General features: G+C 38.1%; 1 protein-coding gene across 1 annotated transcript in view; it reads right to left on the minus strand.

Annotated features, from left to right (window-relative positions):
- Positions 1-17,976, minus strand: part of cplane1 (ciliogenesis and planar polarity effector 1) — a 57,721-nt gene that overhangs the window by 19,676 nt on the left and 20,069 nt on the right. Inside the window, exons 19-33 of the mRNA XM_084399807.1 lie at positions 17,751-17,968; positions 17,090-17,254; positions 15,707-15,836; positions 15,504-15,613; positions 14,453-14,599; positions 12,928-13,054; positions 10,424-10,742; positions 8,822-9,659; positions 7,390-7,505; positions 5,977-6,101; positions 3,852-3,919; positions 3,071-3,129; positions 2,796-2,837; positions 2,568-2,715; positions 753-1,049 (exon numbers count right to left, since the gene is read on the minus strand). Coding sequence (XP_084255933.1) covers positions 753-1,049; positions 2,568-2,715; positions 2,796-2,837; positions 3,071-3,129; positions 3,852-3,919; positions 5,977-6,101; positions 7,390-7,505; positions 8,822-9,659; positions 10,424-10,742; positions 12,928-13,054; positions 14,453-14,599; positions 15,504-15,613; positions 15,707-15,836; positions 17,090-17,254; positions 17,751-17,968 — 2,909 coding nt within the window. The remainder of the gene's footprint in view (positions 1-752; positions 1,050-2,567; positions 2,716-2,795; positions 2,838-3,070; positions 3,130-3,851; positions 3,920-5,976; positions 6,102-7,389; positions 7,506-8,821; positions 9,660-10,423; positions 10,743-12,927; positions 13,055-14,452; positions 14,600-15,503; positions 15,614-15,706; positions 15,837-17,089; positions 17,255-17,750; positions 17,969-17,976) is intronic.

Consider the following 17,976-nt stretch of genomic DNA (forward strand, 5'->3'; position numbering starts at 1 on the left):
ATATGTATCTGCAAATATTAGCAATTTTTTATATTGCTAATACATTTTTAATAAATATTTTTGGATTACTGGCACTGACTAGTAATCCCATGTATTTTAATTGGTGACTAAAATAAATAATTTTAAATGCAATACTATTAAAATAACATTAAAAAGGTAGTTTCAAACATCTTTCTCAATGGATAATGCATGTTTTCAAATAATTTTGTGAATTTTGTATATATATTTTTATATAATATATTTTAAATATTTTTTTTTTTATTTTTTTTTTATTTGATCAAAAATGCAGTAAAAACAGTGAAATATTATTACAATGTAAAACCGCTGTTTTCTATGTGAATATATATTAAAGTGTAATTTATTCCTGTGATCAAAGCTGAATTTTCAGCATCATTACTTCAGTCTTCAGTGTCACATGATCCTTCACAAATCATTCTAATATGATGATTTGATGCTCAAGAGACATTTATGATTATTATCAATGTTGAAAACAGTTTTGCTGCTTGATATTTCTGAGGAAACTGATCAATTAAATTTTTCAGGATTCTTTGATGGTTCAAAATAACAACATTTCTTTGAAATTGAATATTTTGACACATTTTAAATGTCTTTCTCTGTCACTTTTGATCAGTTTAACGCATCCTTGCTGAATAAAAGTATTAATTTCTCTAAAAGTATAAATATCGTACTGAACCCAGTCTATATGACTGTTGACTGACAGTGTAAATTGTACATATAATTACCAATATTACCTGAGTTTTGAGGGTAATATTTGGATTCAGAGCCGATCCAGAATCCACATTCACAGGATGTTCGTCATTATTAACCGTCTCAGGCCTGGTAGCTCGTGTTGGGAGGTTGGTCTCATCACATGTAGTGTGTTGGGGATTGTGGGTAAGAGAGATGGGCTGAGGCTGATGCTGTGCAGGTATGGCAGTGGTCTGTGGTACATTCACATTAGACTGATGCATGCTGGGTTGAGACAGTGGCAGGTTTACGAAGGACGCTCCAACCACCTGCATGAGACTCATGAAGTTGATCTGCTGCAGCTGAAACACAAGGGAATCAGGACGCTGTGATGGGGTTTAGTAGGGGAGCAACGGATTCGTGGATTAAGTACAAAATTGAACCGTCATAGAGTGAAAGTTTATTATTTGAATGTGTAAACTGGCAAGACTAAACACGTTCAAACTTTTCTAAACACGAACAAAGAAGCGAAAATCGGGACTCCCATACACACTCGCTGAGAGAGAGAGAGCGCGAGAGAGAGAGAGAGAGAGAGAGAGAGAGAGAGGGGTGTTTCAGACAGCATACACACACAATGATGTCTAAATACCCTGAATATCTCTGCAAGTGTTCTCTCGGTTCTGTCATCAGTGAACAGTGGAGAAAGAAACCGAATGTTTGTCAGTTTATTGGCTCTTAAAGTGACAGCAGCCTAATATTCCTGCTGTTGTCCGTGTCATTAATGTTAAAGGAACACGCCACCGTTTTTGAAAGAGGGGTTATTCACCGTCTCCCCTACATTTAGATAGGTGGGCAAACGCATTTTTGTCTCAGTGCATGCATTGTCTTAGTCTGGCAGCGCCGCCGCTAGCTTAGCATAATGAATGGAATCCTTTGTTGCCGGATAGCATGTCGTGCGTAAAAGTGATCCAAAAAAAAATACTTCTTGTGGCCTGCGTATTCTCAACGAATACAAATAGCAATGCAGATTAAGGCAGATATTGACTTGGGACTATATTGGGAGGAAGCACAGGCGCAGCACTGCTACTTGTGTGCAGAGATATCACGCAACACCTGAAATCCGCTATCTCTGCGCCCAAGATATCTGATATCTCTGCGCTCAAGTAGCAGTGCTCTGCCTGTGCTTCCTCCCATATATATATATAATCTTTCTTTCTTTTTTTTGCTGATCCGAAAAAATTATCCGATACCGGACTCAAAAACCGTAAATCCGAACCGTGAATTTTGTGATCCGTTGCACCACTAGCGATTAGAAACATTCACATGTGCTGTGTTCGAAATCTTCCCCTACACCCACATTCACTATTCCCTACATTACTCCACTAATAAAGTCCACTTGAACGAGAGAGTGAATTCGGACACTGAGTAGCCGGAAGGGCTGCTGCTTTTGCATAGTTTGTGCTTGCTGTTTAATAATAAATAGACGCGCAGCAAACTGGCAGCCCCAGTAGTAATGAAAAGATGAATCTTGAACTCTGCCATGGAAACTAGCACATATAAACCATTATTAAACAGTTTATACCTGTATGATATTAGCCTGGATCAGCGCGGTTTGGAAAATGGATGAATGATTTGATTCAGCAGCGGGAATTCATTCAAAGTGTGACTCTCACAGTGCATTATGGGTATTCTCTAGCCGTTGAGCATACATCAGTTGTACAATCGTTATTGTGTGATTGAATGTGTTCACTATGGTTTTGGACACCACTACAAATGACTGTCCCCTCAAATAGTGCCCTATTTAAGAGTATAGGGGGCGATTTCAGACACAGCCATGGTGTTTTTCACATCCAGCATTTGATCTTGAAGCTGAAGCGCACCTGCACTAGTCTGAATAACTCGTCCTGGATCAGCTGTCTGACGGGTTCTGGTGCCGTTTGGGCTTCGCTGTGAGGTGGATGATCTCTGATGTGTGTCTCTGTCGGCCCGTTTACACGCTGAACACTGACGGATGCAGAGACCTCAGGTCTGGAAGAAGAACACAGGTGAGATTACAGAGAGAATACCTCAAATCCTCCTTCATGACTGTGAGATTAGATTATCTTTACCTGTGTGTTCCGCAGGAGACGTGATCTCCCTCCAAAGGAGATCTGAAACGCACACATCAGCTGATATTAAACACACGAACCTGAACGTTTGAGCTTTGTTTATTGTCACCATAACAACCGAAACACTGCCTGTGATCAGTGACTGAAAGCATGTAACATATTAAACAATTGCACGAGTAAACAACAACCTTTCCAACAAACAAACAGCCTCTTAATATGTAAATGAGGAGCATCAGGCATGTTTCAAAGGTTAAAGTTGATATGTGCAGACTCACTGTGAGTGTAATGAATGTTCGTGTGTGTCGGGACACTCGAGATCAGCCAGTGTGATGGTCTGTGGGAACATCAGGAGAACTTGTTTTACACACAGATCTGGAAGGATGAACTAACTGCACATTTTCATGATTATGATATAGCTATGGTCAACTTATTAAATAAATGAATAACTAAATATTTTTGATAATTTAATACATGTTATTGATACTTGGTATATTAAGTGTAAATAATTAATGATAAATAAATAAAAATTTAATTAATAAGTATTATTGATATTGAAATTGTTAGATAATATATTTCAATTATAAATGATTATAAAATGATAAATAAATTGATTTATTGATTAATAAATGAATAAATATTATTGATCTTGATGGATAATATTTTAATTATAAATTATTAATGATACATAAATGGATGTATTAATTAATTATTGATTATTTATATCTAATAAAATATAATTTATATTGATCAATAAAAATATATAGAAATTATACTGATAAATATGAATGGATAAATATTATTGACATTGATAGATAATATATATATTAATTATAAATTATTATTAATGATAAATAAAATAAATTAATCAATAAATTAATAAATATTTATATTGATAAATGAAAAAAATATATAAATTATACTGATAAATAAATATAAATAAATATTAGTAAATGAATAAATATTATTGACAGATGAAAATTGTGATGTCAGCTATCAGTGTTGTATGGAATCATTAATTAATCCTCTCTGTAGATTCATAGGGCAGCACACAATCACCTGATCTCTGTGAGCTCTGCTCTGATTGGCCCATGATGCCTCTGTGACATCATCAGCACTGCTATCAACTGTAAACCAAACAACAATGAACAACAGTGGATAATACGGTTGTAATTATTCAGTAATAACATTAATAGTGATCAGTATAAAATGAATAATTAAAAAATAACAATTTAACCAAATTAAAGGTGTGGTAAGTGGTGTTTCTAAAACACTGTTGGACAATGTTGATATTTGACATCAACCCAAACAAACACACCCCCTCTCTTTTTTGCTCCACCTCCAAAACTCACACTCCAATCCTAAACGCCCTTCTCCGAGTCGGTCTCGAACCCTGATCCCCCTGCAAGCCAGTCGACTAACAATAAAGCTAAACACCAGATTCACTAGCAGTCGTCAGCGCGACTCACACTAGCTGTCCTCCGTTACACACGCAATCCAAGAGTGGATGTCTGTTTATCATAGCAGAAGCGCAACAGAATAATCCTTACGTACTTATGTACGTACAGTACACTATAGTAATTATAAACATTAGTTGGTTGTTAGTTGCCAACAGCACAGCAGCTCCGGACACACACTGACACTTAAACCCAGTGTTACTCATGTGTTACTCACATGTTACTCAGAGTGACTCATGTGTTACTCACGTTACTCAGTGTTACACAGTTTTACTCAGTGTTACCCAGTGTTACTCACTTGTTACCATGTTACTCACGTGTTACTCACATGTTACTCATGTGTTACTCACGTTACTCATGTGTTACCCAGTGTTACCCACATGTTACTCAGTGTTACTCACGTGTTACCATGTTACTCAGTGTTACTCGCGTGTTACTCACATGTTACTCAGTGTTACTTACATGTTACCCAGTGTTACCATGTATTCAGTGTTACTCATGTGTTGCTGTGTTACTCACGTGTTGCCGTGTTACTCACGTGTTGCCCATTGTTACTCAGTGTAACTCACGTTACTCAGTGTTACCCAGTGTTACTCACGTTACCCATTGTTATTCAGTGTAACTTACATGTTACTCAGTGTTACCCAGTGTTACTCACGTGTTACCCATTGTTACTCAGTGTAACTCACAAGTTACTCAGTGTTACTCACGTGTTACCATGTTACTCAGTGTTACTCGCGTGTTACTTAGGGTTACTCATGTGTTGCCGTGTTACTCACATGTTACTCAGTGTAACTCACATGTTACTCAGTGTTACTCACGTGTTACCCATTGTTACTCAGTGTAACTCACGTTACTCAGTGTTACTCAGTGTTACTCAGTGTTACTCGCGTGTTACTCGCGTGTTACTTAGGGTTACTCATGTGTTGCCGTGTTACTCGCGTTACTCACATGTTACTCAGTGTAACTCACATGTTACTCAGTGTAACTCACATGTTACTCAGTGTAACTCACATGTTACTCAGTGTTACCCATTGTTACTCAGTGTTACTCAGTGTAACTCACGTTACTTAGTGTTACTCAGTGTTACTCGCGTGTTACTTAGGGTTACTCATGTGTTGCCGTGTTACTCACGTTACTCACATGTTATCCAGTGTTACTCACGTGTTACCATGTTACTCAGTGTTACTCACGTGTTGCTGTGTTACTCACGTGTTGCTGTGTTACTCAGGTGTTGTCCATTGTTACTCAGTGTAAATCACGTTACTCAGTGTTACTCACATGTTACTCAGTGTAACTCACATGTTACTCAGTGTTACCCAGTGTTACTTACGTTACTCAGTGTTACTCACGTTTTACTCACGTGTTACTAACGTGTGGACCCGAATCAAAGCAACCTCCGCGTGTGTTTTCAGGCCTCCCCGCTTCGCTCTCTCCAGCGCTGGACAGCGTTTCTAATATTAACACGGGTCCTAAAGCTCTTGCCTAGACATAACCCTTTATTTTCCAGTGATTTCCTCTGAGCTTTTCTCTTTTGTATAGTCTCATCTCTATTTCTGCAGTCTTTCTTCAAATCTCCCTCTTGCTCGTTCTCTCTATATTTCAAATACCACTTACCCCACCTTTAAATGAGACAGAATTAAATTAACTGTTTTCTAAAACAGAAATCTACAAAAAACTAAATAAAGGCATGTAAATGTTTGTGATGTGTAGTACAGAGATCTGACCGTCTTCAGCCTCAGTCGTCTGTCTGATCTCAGTGACGTCATTCTGTAGATCAGAGGTCATCGTGTCTTCATGTTCAGACAGCTGATCGTCTGTTTGATCCACGACATCCTCGGCTTCACACACACTGTGATCAAACATCACACCACATCGGTAAAAAAAAGCTTTTTTATTTGTTAATTCTATCCATTTGTCTTTAGAATCAGAATCAGAATCAGAATCAGAAAGAGCTTTATTGCCAAGTGTGCTTGCACCCACAAGGAATTTTTCTTGGTACTGAAGCTTCCAGTGCACATATACAAATACAAATACAACAAGAACATAGTAATACAAATTCTAAGAATAAAAATATATAAAAAATAAATAAAAATAGTATAAAAGTAAAAAAGTAGGGTCACAGTTGGGTTTAGTCTGAATAAACATTTAACTATAGTCAGATGCACTTTCTTGTTGTTCATAATTACTTCTGACTTGCAACATCTTTAAAAGCTTTGGCTTGATTGTCTGGACACATTTGACTGAATCAAGACGAAGAAGCTCAAATACTTTATGAGACTGTTTTCATTTGTCACTTTTTATCACTACATCATTCACAGAAATAACGTGAAAAAAAGAATAATGATGTGTACAAACCCATGAACATCAATGCACTAAAATGCTTTTGTACTGTAATGTAGCTTTAAACACGGTTTTCATATACATGGATGGATGGATGGATGGATGGATGGATGGATGGATGGATGGATGGATGGATGGATGGATGGATGGATGGATGGATGGATGGATGGATGGATGGATGGATGGATGGATGGATGGATGGATGGATGGATGGATGGATGGATGGATGGATGGATGGATGGATGGATGGATGGATGGATGGATGGATGGATGGATGGATGGAACAACATAGATAGATAGATAGATAGATAGATAGATAGATAGATAGATAGATAGATAGATAGATAGATAGATAGATAGATAGATAGATAGATAGATAGAAGGAATGACGGGTGGAGTGACGGATGGATTAAACGATGGATGAATGGGTTGAACGACGAATGGATGGATGATTAATAATATCAATTTTATCTATAATTATATAAATAAATATAATAATAAATATAATTTTATATTAATAATAAAGTGTTATTAATATAATAATAAATATCATTTTATATGAATTATAAATACAAATTTATTTATATAATATTAATATATAAATGTATATATACATTTTACATATACAGCATATATGTATAGTATATCCTGTATATATTTTTAATATATAATTGATAAATAAATACACAATTATTATTGATAAATTAAATAAATATTGCTATAAATTAATTAACGGGTCCACATTGGGAAGGTTTATTATCAGTCATGTTTTGATCAGATGTGTGCAGTGGACTCACTCATGGCTGTGTCTGTGGAGAGTGATGGGCGTGTCCACACTGCTGTCTCGGTCCCGCCCCCAGCCTGTGATTGGCTGCAGCACTGGAGCATCAGGCCCCGCCCTCTGATGGAGCAGCTTTCACCAGAGAGTTCAATTCAATTCACATTTATTTGTAGCGCTTTTCACAATACACATCATTTTAGCTTTACAGAAAATGCATGAGTCTATATTACAATTTACAGTGCTCTGTTATCAGAGGAAACTGTCTAAGTTATGCATTTCAGAAATGTACATATACAAAATCACAGTTAGCTAAAAATGTATTAATTTAAACAATGTAATAATTTAATAAGTTCAGCGTCTGTTTCACATTTCCGATCAAGTTCTGGTGGTGTCATGATCTGGATCAGGGTGTTTTTGTCAACTGAAGCCCTATGAACTAAAATATGGATTATATATGTAACTCTTGAAGCCCTGATATAATCATCCATGTCATGTGATCTGATCATGTGACTGGATGATTAGGAAAAGGACTGATTTCACAACTGAACACTTCACTTGCTATGTCACTGTGTCACTGCATGATTAGGGTTGTTACTGTTTTCTAAAACTATTAAAACTTTTTTGTTAATTGAAATAAAATTAATTAGAAATATTAAATGAAAAACAAAATAAAGTAAAAAAAAATAAAGTTGCCTTGGCTACTAAGTGAAATAAGTTTAAGTTGAAGCAATACAATCACTAACTGTAAATAAACTAAAATTGAATTAAAATTAAAACAAACACTGGAATAAAAATAAATTAAAACAATAAGAAAAATATTAAAAATAATATTAATGACAAAAGGATATAACAAAATGATTAAAAATCAAACAAAGTAAAATGAAGCTAAGTCAAAGTATAAATAAAAACTATAACAGTATATAAATAATACTAAAATAAAAATAAAAAAACTTGTCAATAAATGTCAATTAATGTCAATAAACAAAAATAGAAAAAATTTGTATATAAGATCAGAGTAATTTTTTATATTCTCTCATTGTTTAAATGTTACAGATTTTATTTTAAAAAATTATATAATGTGTAAAATAATTTATTATATAACATATAATATATATAATATTTTGTGTGTATATACATATATATATATATTTATTTTTTTATTAATTTTAAATATTGTCATTTCTATCAAAATCTCATGAATCATGTAGTTCCATCATGATCCAAGATTTTTGTTTGCTTTATAATATATATATAATATATATTTTTTTATTTTTTTATTTGGGATTTGAACACAACTCCAATTGCATGCTTAATGTAACTTCTAGGCAGAACTCATACCTTCATTTGATTGACTTTAGACTGCCGCTTAAAAATAAAATAGGCACATGACACCCCATCTGTTATGAAGAATATGGAATAAACGGTTTGATCTAAAGCACTACACCTACCTGATAATGTGAGTAATGTGTGTTTTCTCCCAGTAGGGCGGCGCTGTATCTCTCCTCGAGCAGCTCCAGTGCAGACAGAACCGCAGGGGTCGAGCCTTTGACCCTGATGACCACCGCATCACTGCCCTCTGACCTCTTTCCCATTGGCTGAGAGAGCAGAACCCGCCTGTCGGCCCAGCGCATCATCCACTCGAGTAACCGAGCCAGTCGAGGAAAGCGGATCTCCATCGAGGAGTCCAACTGCATCTGAACACCTAATTCATCCGGAGAGAGGATCCTAAATCCCACAGAGTCCACATCTGACCCGGTCCGATTCACTTTGGACATTGACGTATGGTGTTGACGACGGCTGAAAAGACCTTGATGTTTCCTAGCTTGGATTCCAGGAAGAGTCCAGGGAGACGTGGCATTTGTGGTATCGTGAGTGTCCTGAACCGGTGGAGGTTCGGGAGTGACCGGGAGAGTCTGGAAGCAGTGACCGGCACGAAACAGGGGCAAACGTGCGCCTCGCTTGCGTCCGTCCTTCTGATGGCGTTTGAGAGAGGTCAACATGTCAAAGGTCACCGAGTGCAGCTCTCTAGCATGAAAACGTTGTGAGAAACTACTCAGTAAAGGAAGCTCGGACTCCTCGGCGTCTATTCTGTCCTTTCCCAGAACATAACTGAGGAACAAATCTAGGAAGAGCATGTACTCATCATCCTCCAACTCAAACTCCCAGGTTCCCACTGTTGGTACTGAAGAACCCCTACGGCTCGACTCTGGTTCTTTGGGTTCCACGTTTCCTTTTCTGTCTTGTTTTGATTTCTCAGGTGCATCATGAAACTTTGCTGTCTTCGAGCTAAACACACACCAAAAGAGGTAAACTTTTAGCACTTTCGTTTACATTTAGTTGCTAAATGTAAATGTAGCGCATCTTCACAGAATATAAAAATTATTTTGGCCAATTCCACATGACAATAAAATAATAATTATGGTTTTATTGTGAATAGTAATATATTCAAATTATACTACTGTATTGTAAAATAAAAATTCAGTTTTTAATAAAAACATTTTTATTTTAAAGGACAACTGTAAAATTACTATATATTAGTGCTGTCACATTGATTAATCATCTAACATAAAAGTTTGTTTACATAATATATGTGTGTATATATATATTATTAAATTTATATCTATATTGTATGTCTGAGTGTATATACTGTATACACACACACACACACACACACACACACACACATGTATATGTACATATACACAGACACATACATACATACATACGATATATACTGAATAATTTTATTTTAATAATATATATACACACACATATGTAAACAAACTTTAATGTTTTAAAGTTATGTTTTTAAATCAATTTGACAGCACTACTATATATACTAATATTTACTTAATTTTCAAAAGTTAAACAGTCAAGCCTTTATTTTATTTAATGCTGAAAAGGGGCGGGGCTACATAGTCTGTATTTATATAATTAACTCTCAGCCTGCTTGATTAGATATTCGCACTTAGCCATATCGCAACATTTTATTTCAATTTATCATGCAGCTCTAATACAGTAAGTACAGCACAGTACGCTAGCAGGATTACCTGTGTGCAGATTGGGTCTGCGGTTCTGGGGAAAGAGTCTCTGACAGCGTCTCGGCCGTGTCTCCTTCACTGTACACTAGGGGGTGTCCACAGTCGGTCAGTGTGCTGTCACTCAAACTGGTCCCGAGAGAGAGTCTCTTCAGTATGGAGACAGCAGCTCCCCGGTCCTCCTCCTCCTCTCTCTCCCACAAGTACGGCTCCGCTGCTCCCAGATACTTTTCCAGGCGCCGGAGCTCCCGGCGTCGCCGCCTCAGCTGATCCTGGATCAGAATCATCATGGTATCGCCCTCATCTTCCCTCTCAGTTCCTGGAGGCACATCTGTGAACATGAGCACATCTGGTTAGGGGTTGAAGCACTGACCAGATGTTCTGCTTTATATACAAAGCAAAGAATCATAATTTTGGGTGAGTTATTGCTTAAAGGAGTAGTTCACTTTAAAATGAAAATTAGCCCATGATTTACTCACCCTCAAGCCATCCTAGGTGTATATGTCATTCTTCTTTCAGACGAATACAATCAGAGTATTTGTTATATTAAAAAATATCCTGGCTCTTCCAAGTTTTATAATAGCAGTGAATTGCAACCAACAGATTGAAGCTCCAAAAAGTGCATCTATCCATCATAAATGTGCATCTATCCATCATAAATGTGCATCTATCCATCATAAACGTGCATCTATCCATCATAAACGTGCATCATCTATCCATCATAAACGTGCATCATCTATCCATCATAAACGTGCATCATCTATCCATCATAAACGTGCATCTATCCATCATAAACGTGCATCTATCCATCATAAACGTGCATCTATCCATCATAAACGTGCATCATCTATCCATCATAAACGTGCATCATCTATCCATCATAAACGTGCATCTATCCATCATAAACGTGCATCATCTATCCATCATAAACGTGCATCTATCCATCATAAACGTGCATCTATCCATCATAAACGTGCATCATCTATCCATCATAAACGTGCATCATCTATCCATCATAAACGTGCATCATCTATCCATCATAAACGTGCATCATCTATCCATCATAAACGTGCATCTATCCATCATAAACGTGCATCTGTCCATCATAAACGTGCGTCTATCCATCATAAACGTGCATCTATCCATCATAAACATGCGTCTATCCATCATAAACGTGCATCTATCCATCATATCCATCATAAACGTGCGTCTATCCATCATAAACGTGCATCTATCCATCATAAACGTGCATCTGTCCATCATAAACGTGCGTCTATCCATCATAAACGTGCATCTATCCATCATATCCATCATAAACGTGCGTCTATCCATCATATCCATCATAAACGTGCATCTATCCATCATATCCATCATAAACGTGCATCTATCCATCATAAACGTGCGTCTATCCATCATAAACGTGCATCTATCCATCATAAACGTGCGTCTATCCATCATTAACGTGCATCTGTCCATCATAAACGTGCGTCTATCCATCATAAACGTGCATCTATCCATCATAAACGTGCATCTATCCATCATAAACGTGCATCTATCCATCATTAACGTGCGTCTATCCATCATTAACGTGCGTCTATCCATCATAAACGTGCATCTATCCATCATTAACGTGCGTCTATCCATCATTAACGTGCGTCTATCCATCATAAACGTGCATCTGTCCATCATAAACGTGCATCTGTCCATCATTAACGTGCGTCTATCCATCATAAACGTGCATCTGTCCATCATAAACGTGCGTCTATCCATCATTAACGTGCATCTATCCATCATATCCATCATAAACGTGCGTCTATCCATCATATCCATCATAAACGTGCATCTATCCATCATATCCATCATAAACGTGCGTCTATCCATCATATCCATCATAAACGTGCGTCTATCCATCATAAACGAACTCCACACGGCTCCTGTGGGTTAATAAAGGCCTTCTGACGCAAAACGATGAGTTTGTATAAGAAAAATAGTCATATTTAACATGTTACAAAGTAAAATTCTACCTTCCGGCCAAACAAACATACAAAGTCTACTTATGGATAAAGCGCAACTTACGCAACTCATGACGTCAGAAGTAGCGTAGTGCATCATGGCGTAGCGTAAATATCAGCAGTTCGTCGCATTACTCACATAAGTTGCGCTTTAGTCGAATCTGTATGTTTGTTTGGCCGGAAGCTAGTTATTTTACTTTATAAAGTTTTAAATGTGAATATTTTTCTTACATAAACTCATCGTTTTGCGTCAGAAGGCCTTTATTAACCCGCCAGAGCCGTGTGGAGTTTGTTTATCATGGATAGATGCACTTTTTTGAGCTTCGAACTGTTGCAATTCACTGCCATTATCAAGCTTGAAAGAGCCAGGACATGTTTTAATATAACTGCGATTGTATTCGTCTGAAAGAAGAATGTCATATACACCTAGGATGACTTGAGGGTGAGTAAATCATGGGCTAACTTTCATTTTAAAGTGAACTACTCCTTTAAAGCCTCTCTTGCCTGGTGTCGAGGTGTCTGGCACCACCACAGGTCTCAGTCTCTGCACCAGTGACGTGTACTTCTCCCGCAGCGGCACGCGAACAGACTCGCTCTCATCAGGAAACACTCTCGCTAGAGTTTCTGCGGTCTGAACATCAGAAATGACACCCGAGTTATGAGTCACTGAGCACTGAGTGAGGCGCTATAGTACTGTGATGGTACAGTGATGTATCAGATACAGTTATTCAGATTAGATTTTGACATTTACTACGATTGGTTTTTGGACATGTAGGGCCCTATCTTGCACCCTGCGCAATTGACTTTGTACACTGACGCATGTATCATTCCTATTTTGCACCCGCGCACAGCGGACTTCTCCCTCCACAGACACACGGCGGTAAATTAGGGAATGAACTTGCGCTCCCGGGGGCGGTTCAGCGAAAAGAGGAGGCGTGCTCCGGCACAAACGTTCCCTGGTGCTATTTTGCAGTTTCAGAAAACAATTTCGCCGTTTCAGAAAACAATTTCGCCACAGACCAGGAAAAACCTCGTCTAAAGTCAGTGGCGCGCATACACATACACTTTGCTTCTCTCATCTACACAGACGCAGCAGTTCTCATTATACATTATATAATTATATAATATACACATACATTATTACAAGGAAAAATATTACCACACGAGGGAAATCATTGTTGTGTCCATGAAGATGTGAAAAAATAGGCATAAATCTAGCTTACACATTTACCCAAATTATTATACGCCTGTTTAACTGAAGCTAATTTGGGTGTGTTTCTCAATCCCCAATGTCACTTCTCTGTGTTTTACGGCCCTGGCGAGAACGTCGGTCTCCTCGGCTGTGTACCGCTCCTGTCGTGCGTCTGGCAAATCCACCGTTATAATAGCAATCCGCCATGGAACAAGCGCGCCTGCTCGTAAAGGGAATGTGAGATGTCGCTCTGATTGGTTTATTTCACGTTACGCCCAAACCACACCTATGAGTAATGTAGCTACTTCAGACCAACACATTTTAGATTTGCGTCGGGCGCAAGAGTCATTTATCCCGCCGTATAAGAGCAACATCGCCCGAGATCCGCCCACAAAGATACTTGCGTTTCGCGTTTCATACTTGCGTTTCAGATCGTTAAAATAGGGCCCATAATGTCTTAGTATTGTCTGAGAGTTAGTTAGTAGCCTTTATTTAACTAAGTTAAATATATAAAATCCAAAAAACTACTAACATGTTAGTTAGTTAGTTAGTTTTATTTTTCAACCTGGTTAAATAAATGTTACCAACTAACTCCCAAAAAATACCAAGATATTACAATGGTGCATGTCCAAAAAACTACTAACAAGTTAGTTAGTTACCTTTATTTTATCCTGGTTAAATTAAGGTCCTAACTAACTCCCAAAGAATATCAAAACATTACCACGGTACATGTCCAGAAAATTACAAACCTGTAAAGTTAGTTAGTAACTTTTATTTTTGTCACAAAAAGACATTATTAGTTTTAAATGAGTTCAGATTAGTGATGTATATTATTACCACATGACTGGGTGGCAGTTCAGACACCAGGCTGAGCACTAAGTCCTGCAGGGCTTCCTCTGCGTTCATGAACCGGCAGAACGGCAGGAGTCGGCGCGCCCAACACAGAGCCTCAACACACACATCTGACACACTCACGTCACTGACCTGAGACACAAACACATGGATTGACATCTCGCATCACTGCAACATTCTGCTGTTCATTGTGTGTTCATGTTAGTTCACAGTGCACTAACTAATGATAACAAATACAACCTTAAGCCAGGTGCACACTGTGTGATTTTGGCCGCTATTTGGCCAAATTTTGCTTATCCTAAAAGATTCCTCTGATCCTAGGCTAAAATCTGAAGTCTTTGATCAACTGAAGTCGGCACCGACTGCTGATTAATAACCGTTGCGATCAAATTTTACCTTAGATGAAATTCTGGCAGTGTCAGAAGATTTGACTCTCAGTCCTGCAGTGTGAGTTCTAGACGACCATCAAATTGTCTTCGTTTTTCAAGACAAGCCATGACCAAAATAGATGTGTAATTTTGGCTTGCTTGCTTGCTTGCTAATGCAGCTCACATCACTGAACGTGTCATTGATTGATGATGTAAAACAAGTTTTCTTGCGTGCGTCAGTTTTGAACGCGTCTTGGCTGTAATACAGTCTGACATTGATCACAACTGAGAAATTAGCACTTGCATATTGTTGTCCTACTGTTAGTTTGACTGCTTCTATTGTTCTCATTTGTAAGTCACTTTGGATAAAAGCATCTGCTAAATGAATAAATGTAAATGTAAAATGTAAATGAGATTTTACAGTGTGACATGCCTTACAGCGATGATCATGTTCGTACAGTCTGACGAGCAACAATCGTAAAGGACTATTATAAATCGCACAGTGTGCACCCGGCTTTAGATCTTAATAATGTATTAGTAAATGTTGAAATTAATATTAACTGAGATTAATAAATGCTGAAGTAGTATTGTTCTTTCTTAGTTCATGTTAACTAATGTAGTTAACTAATGAACCTTATTGTAAAGTGTTACCGTTGCATTAAACGCACCTGGGTGTCTTTCTCCCGCTTTCTTGCAGTCTGGTACCTTCGACAGGTAATAGTGAGCTGGTCCCTCACATGGAGCATCCAGCAAAGCGCACACAACTCACGGAAACATACTGAACAAAGGCACAGAAATCACATAAATACACAAAACTTCAAAATGGACACTACTCACTTAAAGTTCTGACAGTTAATTATATTAAACATACTTAACATTTGTGTGGTGACACCATCCATGTCTTTGCTGGGCCCTGATTGGAAGAACCCACGATGAGTGAGGAATTTTTTCAGTCCATCAGGAATCAATTCGGCTTTGGGTGCGGACACTTTCTTCTGGATCTACCAACAGAAAACATCAAGAAGATTCACCATGAAATCACCATGAAATCAAAATGACCGATTCTTGATTTTTAATGTAATATTGCCGTATTTATCATTTAATCGCACATCATTGTTGTGTTAAATTCATGTTCCTGGTATTCTTGAATCAGAATAGCTTCTGATGACGAGGGCGGGGCAACCTGTCACTCACATGAGATCAACCAATAGCAAACCACAACCATCCAGTCAATTCCCCACAGACAAAATCAAGCCCCGCCCACATTTGTTCTTGTTCCAGAAGCGTTTCACTCGGACAGACACAGGGACGAAATGTCTAGCGCAACTTACCTTTAATGCTAACTTTAAAAGAACATCCAAACATGTAAAAGGATTAGTTCACTTAAGAATTAAAATTTCCTGATAATTTACACACACCCACGTCATCCAAGATGTGAATTTTTTTCTTTCTTCAGTGGAAAAGAAATGAAGGTTTTTGACGAAAACATTCCAGGATTTGAATGGGGTCCAACGGGTTGAAGGTCCAGATGTGAGTTTCAGTGCAGCTTCAAAGTCTCGACACGATCCAGCCGAGGAATAAGAGTCTTATCTAGACAAACCATCAGACATTTTATAACAAACGGACAACTTTTATCCACAAACGGTCATCTTGCACTAGCTGTGATGCGCCACACATTACATAATCATGTTGAAAGGTCACGCGTGATGCAGGATAGGGCGAACATCTCATTTTCTCCTCCAACTTCAAAATCGTGCGACATCGATGTTTTTTACTTTTTTTTTTGTAAATGGCATTTGACTCAGTCTTTGCACTCACTTTGTAAACACTGGGTCTGTACTTCCGCCTACATCACATACGTGACCTTTCAACGTGATTACGTAATGTGTGTCGCATCACAGCTAGTGCAAGACCAGCATTTGTGGATAAAAGTATATAAATGTTTATTTTGTTCTAAAATGTCCGCTGGTTTGTCTAGATAAGACTCTTATTCCTCGGCTGGATCGTGTCGAGACTTCGAAGCTGCACTGAAACTCACATCTGGACCTTCGACCCGTTGGACCCCATTGAAGACACTATATGGAGAAACATCCTGGAGTGTTTTCCTCAAAAACCTTCATTTCTTTTCCACTGAAGAAAGAACATGTTTGATGACGAGGGGGTGAGCAGAATTAAAATTTCCTGATCATTTAAAGTGAACTAATTGTGAATGGACACTGGGAAACGGCAAAGAGAGAATAAAATGGGACCACACCTTGTTTAGTAAGTGTCTGCAGCGATGCAGGTTGCTGATGTACCACTGCGTGGCGGGCAGAGAACCGTGTGCCGCCCTGAAGATCATAAGAAGCTTCTGAACCAGCCCAGAAACCTGACAGCGAGTCTCAGTCTCCAGAACCAGAGCTGGATCCCTCACAGAGTCCTGATGAGAACCAAATACAGCTAAAGACACTCCTTCTAGAACTCTGAGATCTAGTGATCACGGTCTACTCATTGTGCCTAGATCTAGACTTTAAAAACAAGGCAATCACGCTTTGGATCAAAACTTTGGAACAGTCTACCTCTCTACATTAATAATTCATTACATTTATATAGCGCTTTTCTCGTTCTCAAAGCACACATTAGATTAGCTCCCTCTGTTTCCACCATCAAATCTTCTTTAAACACTTATTTACTCTCTTTGGCTTTTAAAACTCCTTGATTTAGGTATGATTATTGTTTATCTATAGTGTGTTCCTTTATTGGTTGTTTTATTTTATTTATTCTTGTATAGCACTTTGGTCAGCCTTGGCTGTTTTTAAATGTGCTTTATAAATTAATATTGTATTGTATTGTATTGTATTGTAAGATGAGAAAGACATGACAGAGGTAGACGTGACAGTCAGGCGTCACTGTGTGTGTGTGTGTGTGTGAGCGACCTGTGTGTTTGGTGAAGGCTGTGGACAGTACAGAGGAGGAGCGGGCAGGTAAAATACAGGAGGAACCAGCGCAGGAAGTGATGTTGCTCGCTCTTTGGCTGCGTTCATCAGTCGTGTTAAAGGCTGAGAGACGACGTCCACCTCCGCCATGACGGACGCCTTCAGGATCTCCTGCACTGAGACTTGAAGAAGATCCACGTCCTCAACACTCACTGCGTCTAAAGGA

The sequence above is a fragment of the Rutilus rutilus genome (assembly GCF_951802725.1).
Source record: "Rutilus rutilus genome assembly, chromosome: 25".
Classification (NCBI taxonomy): Eukaryota; Metazoa; Chordata; class Actinopteri; order Cypriniformes; family Leuciscidae; genus Rutilus; species Rutilus rutilus.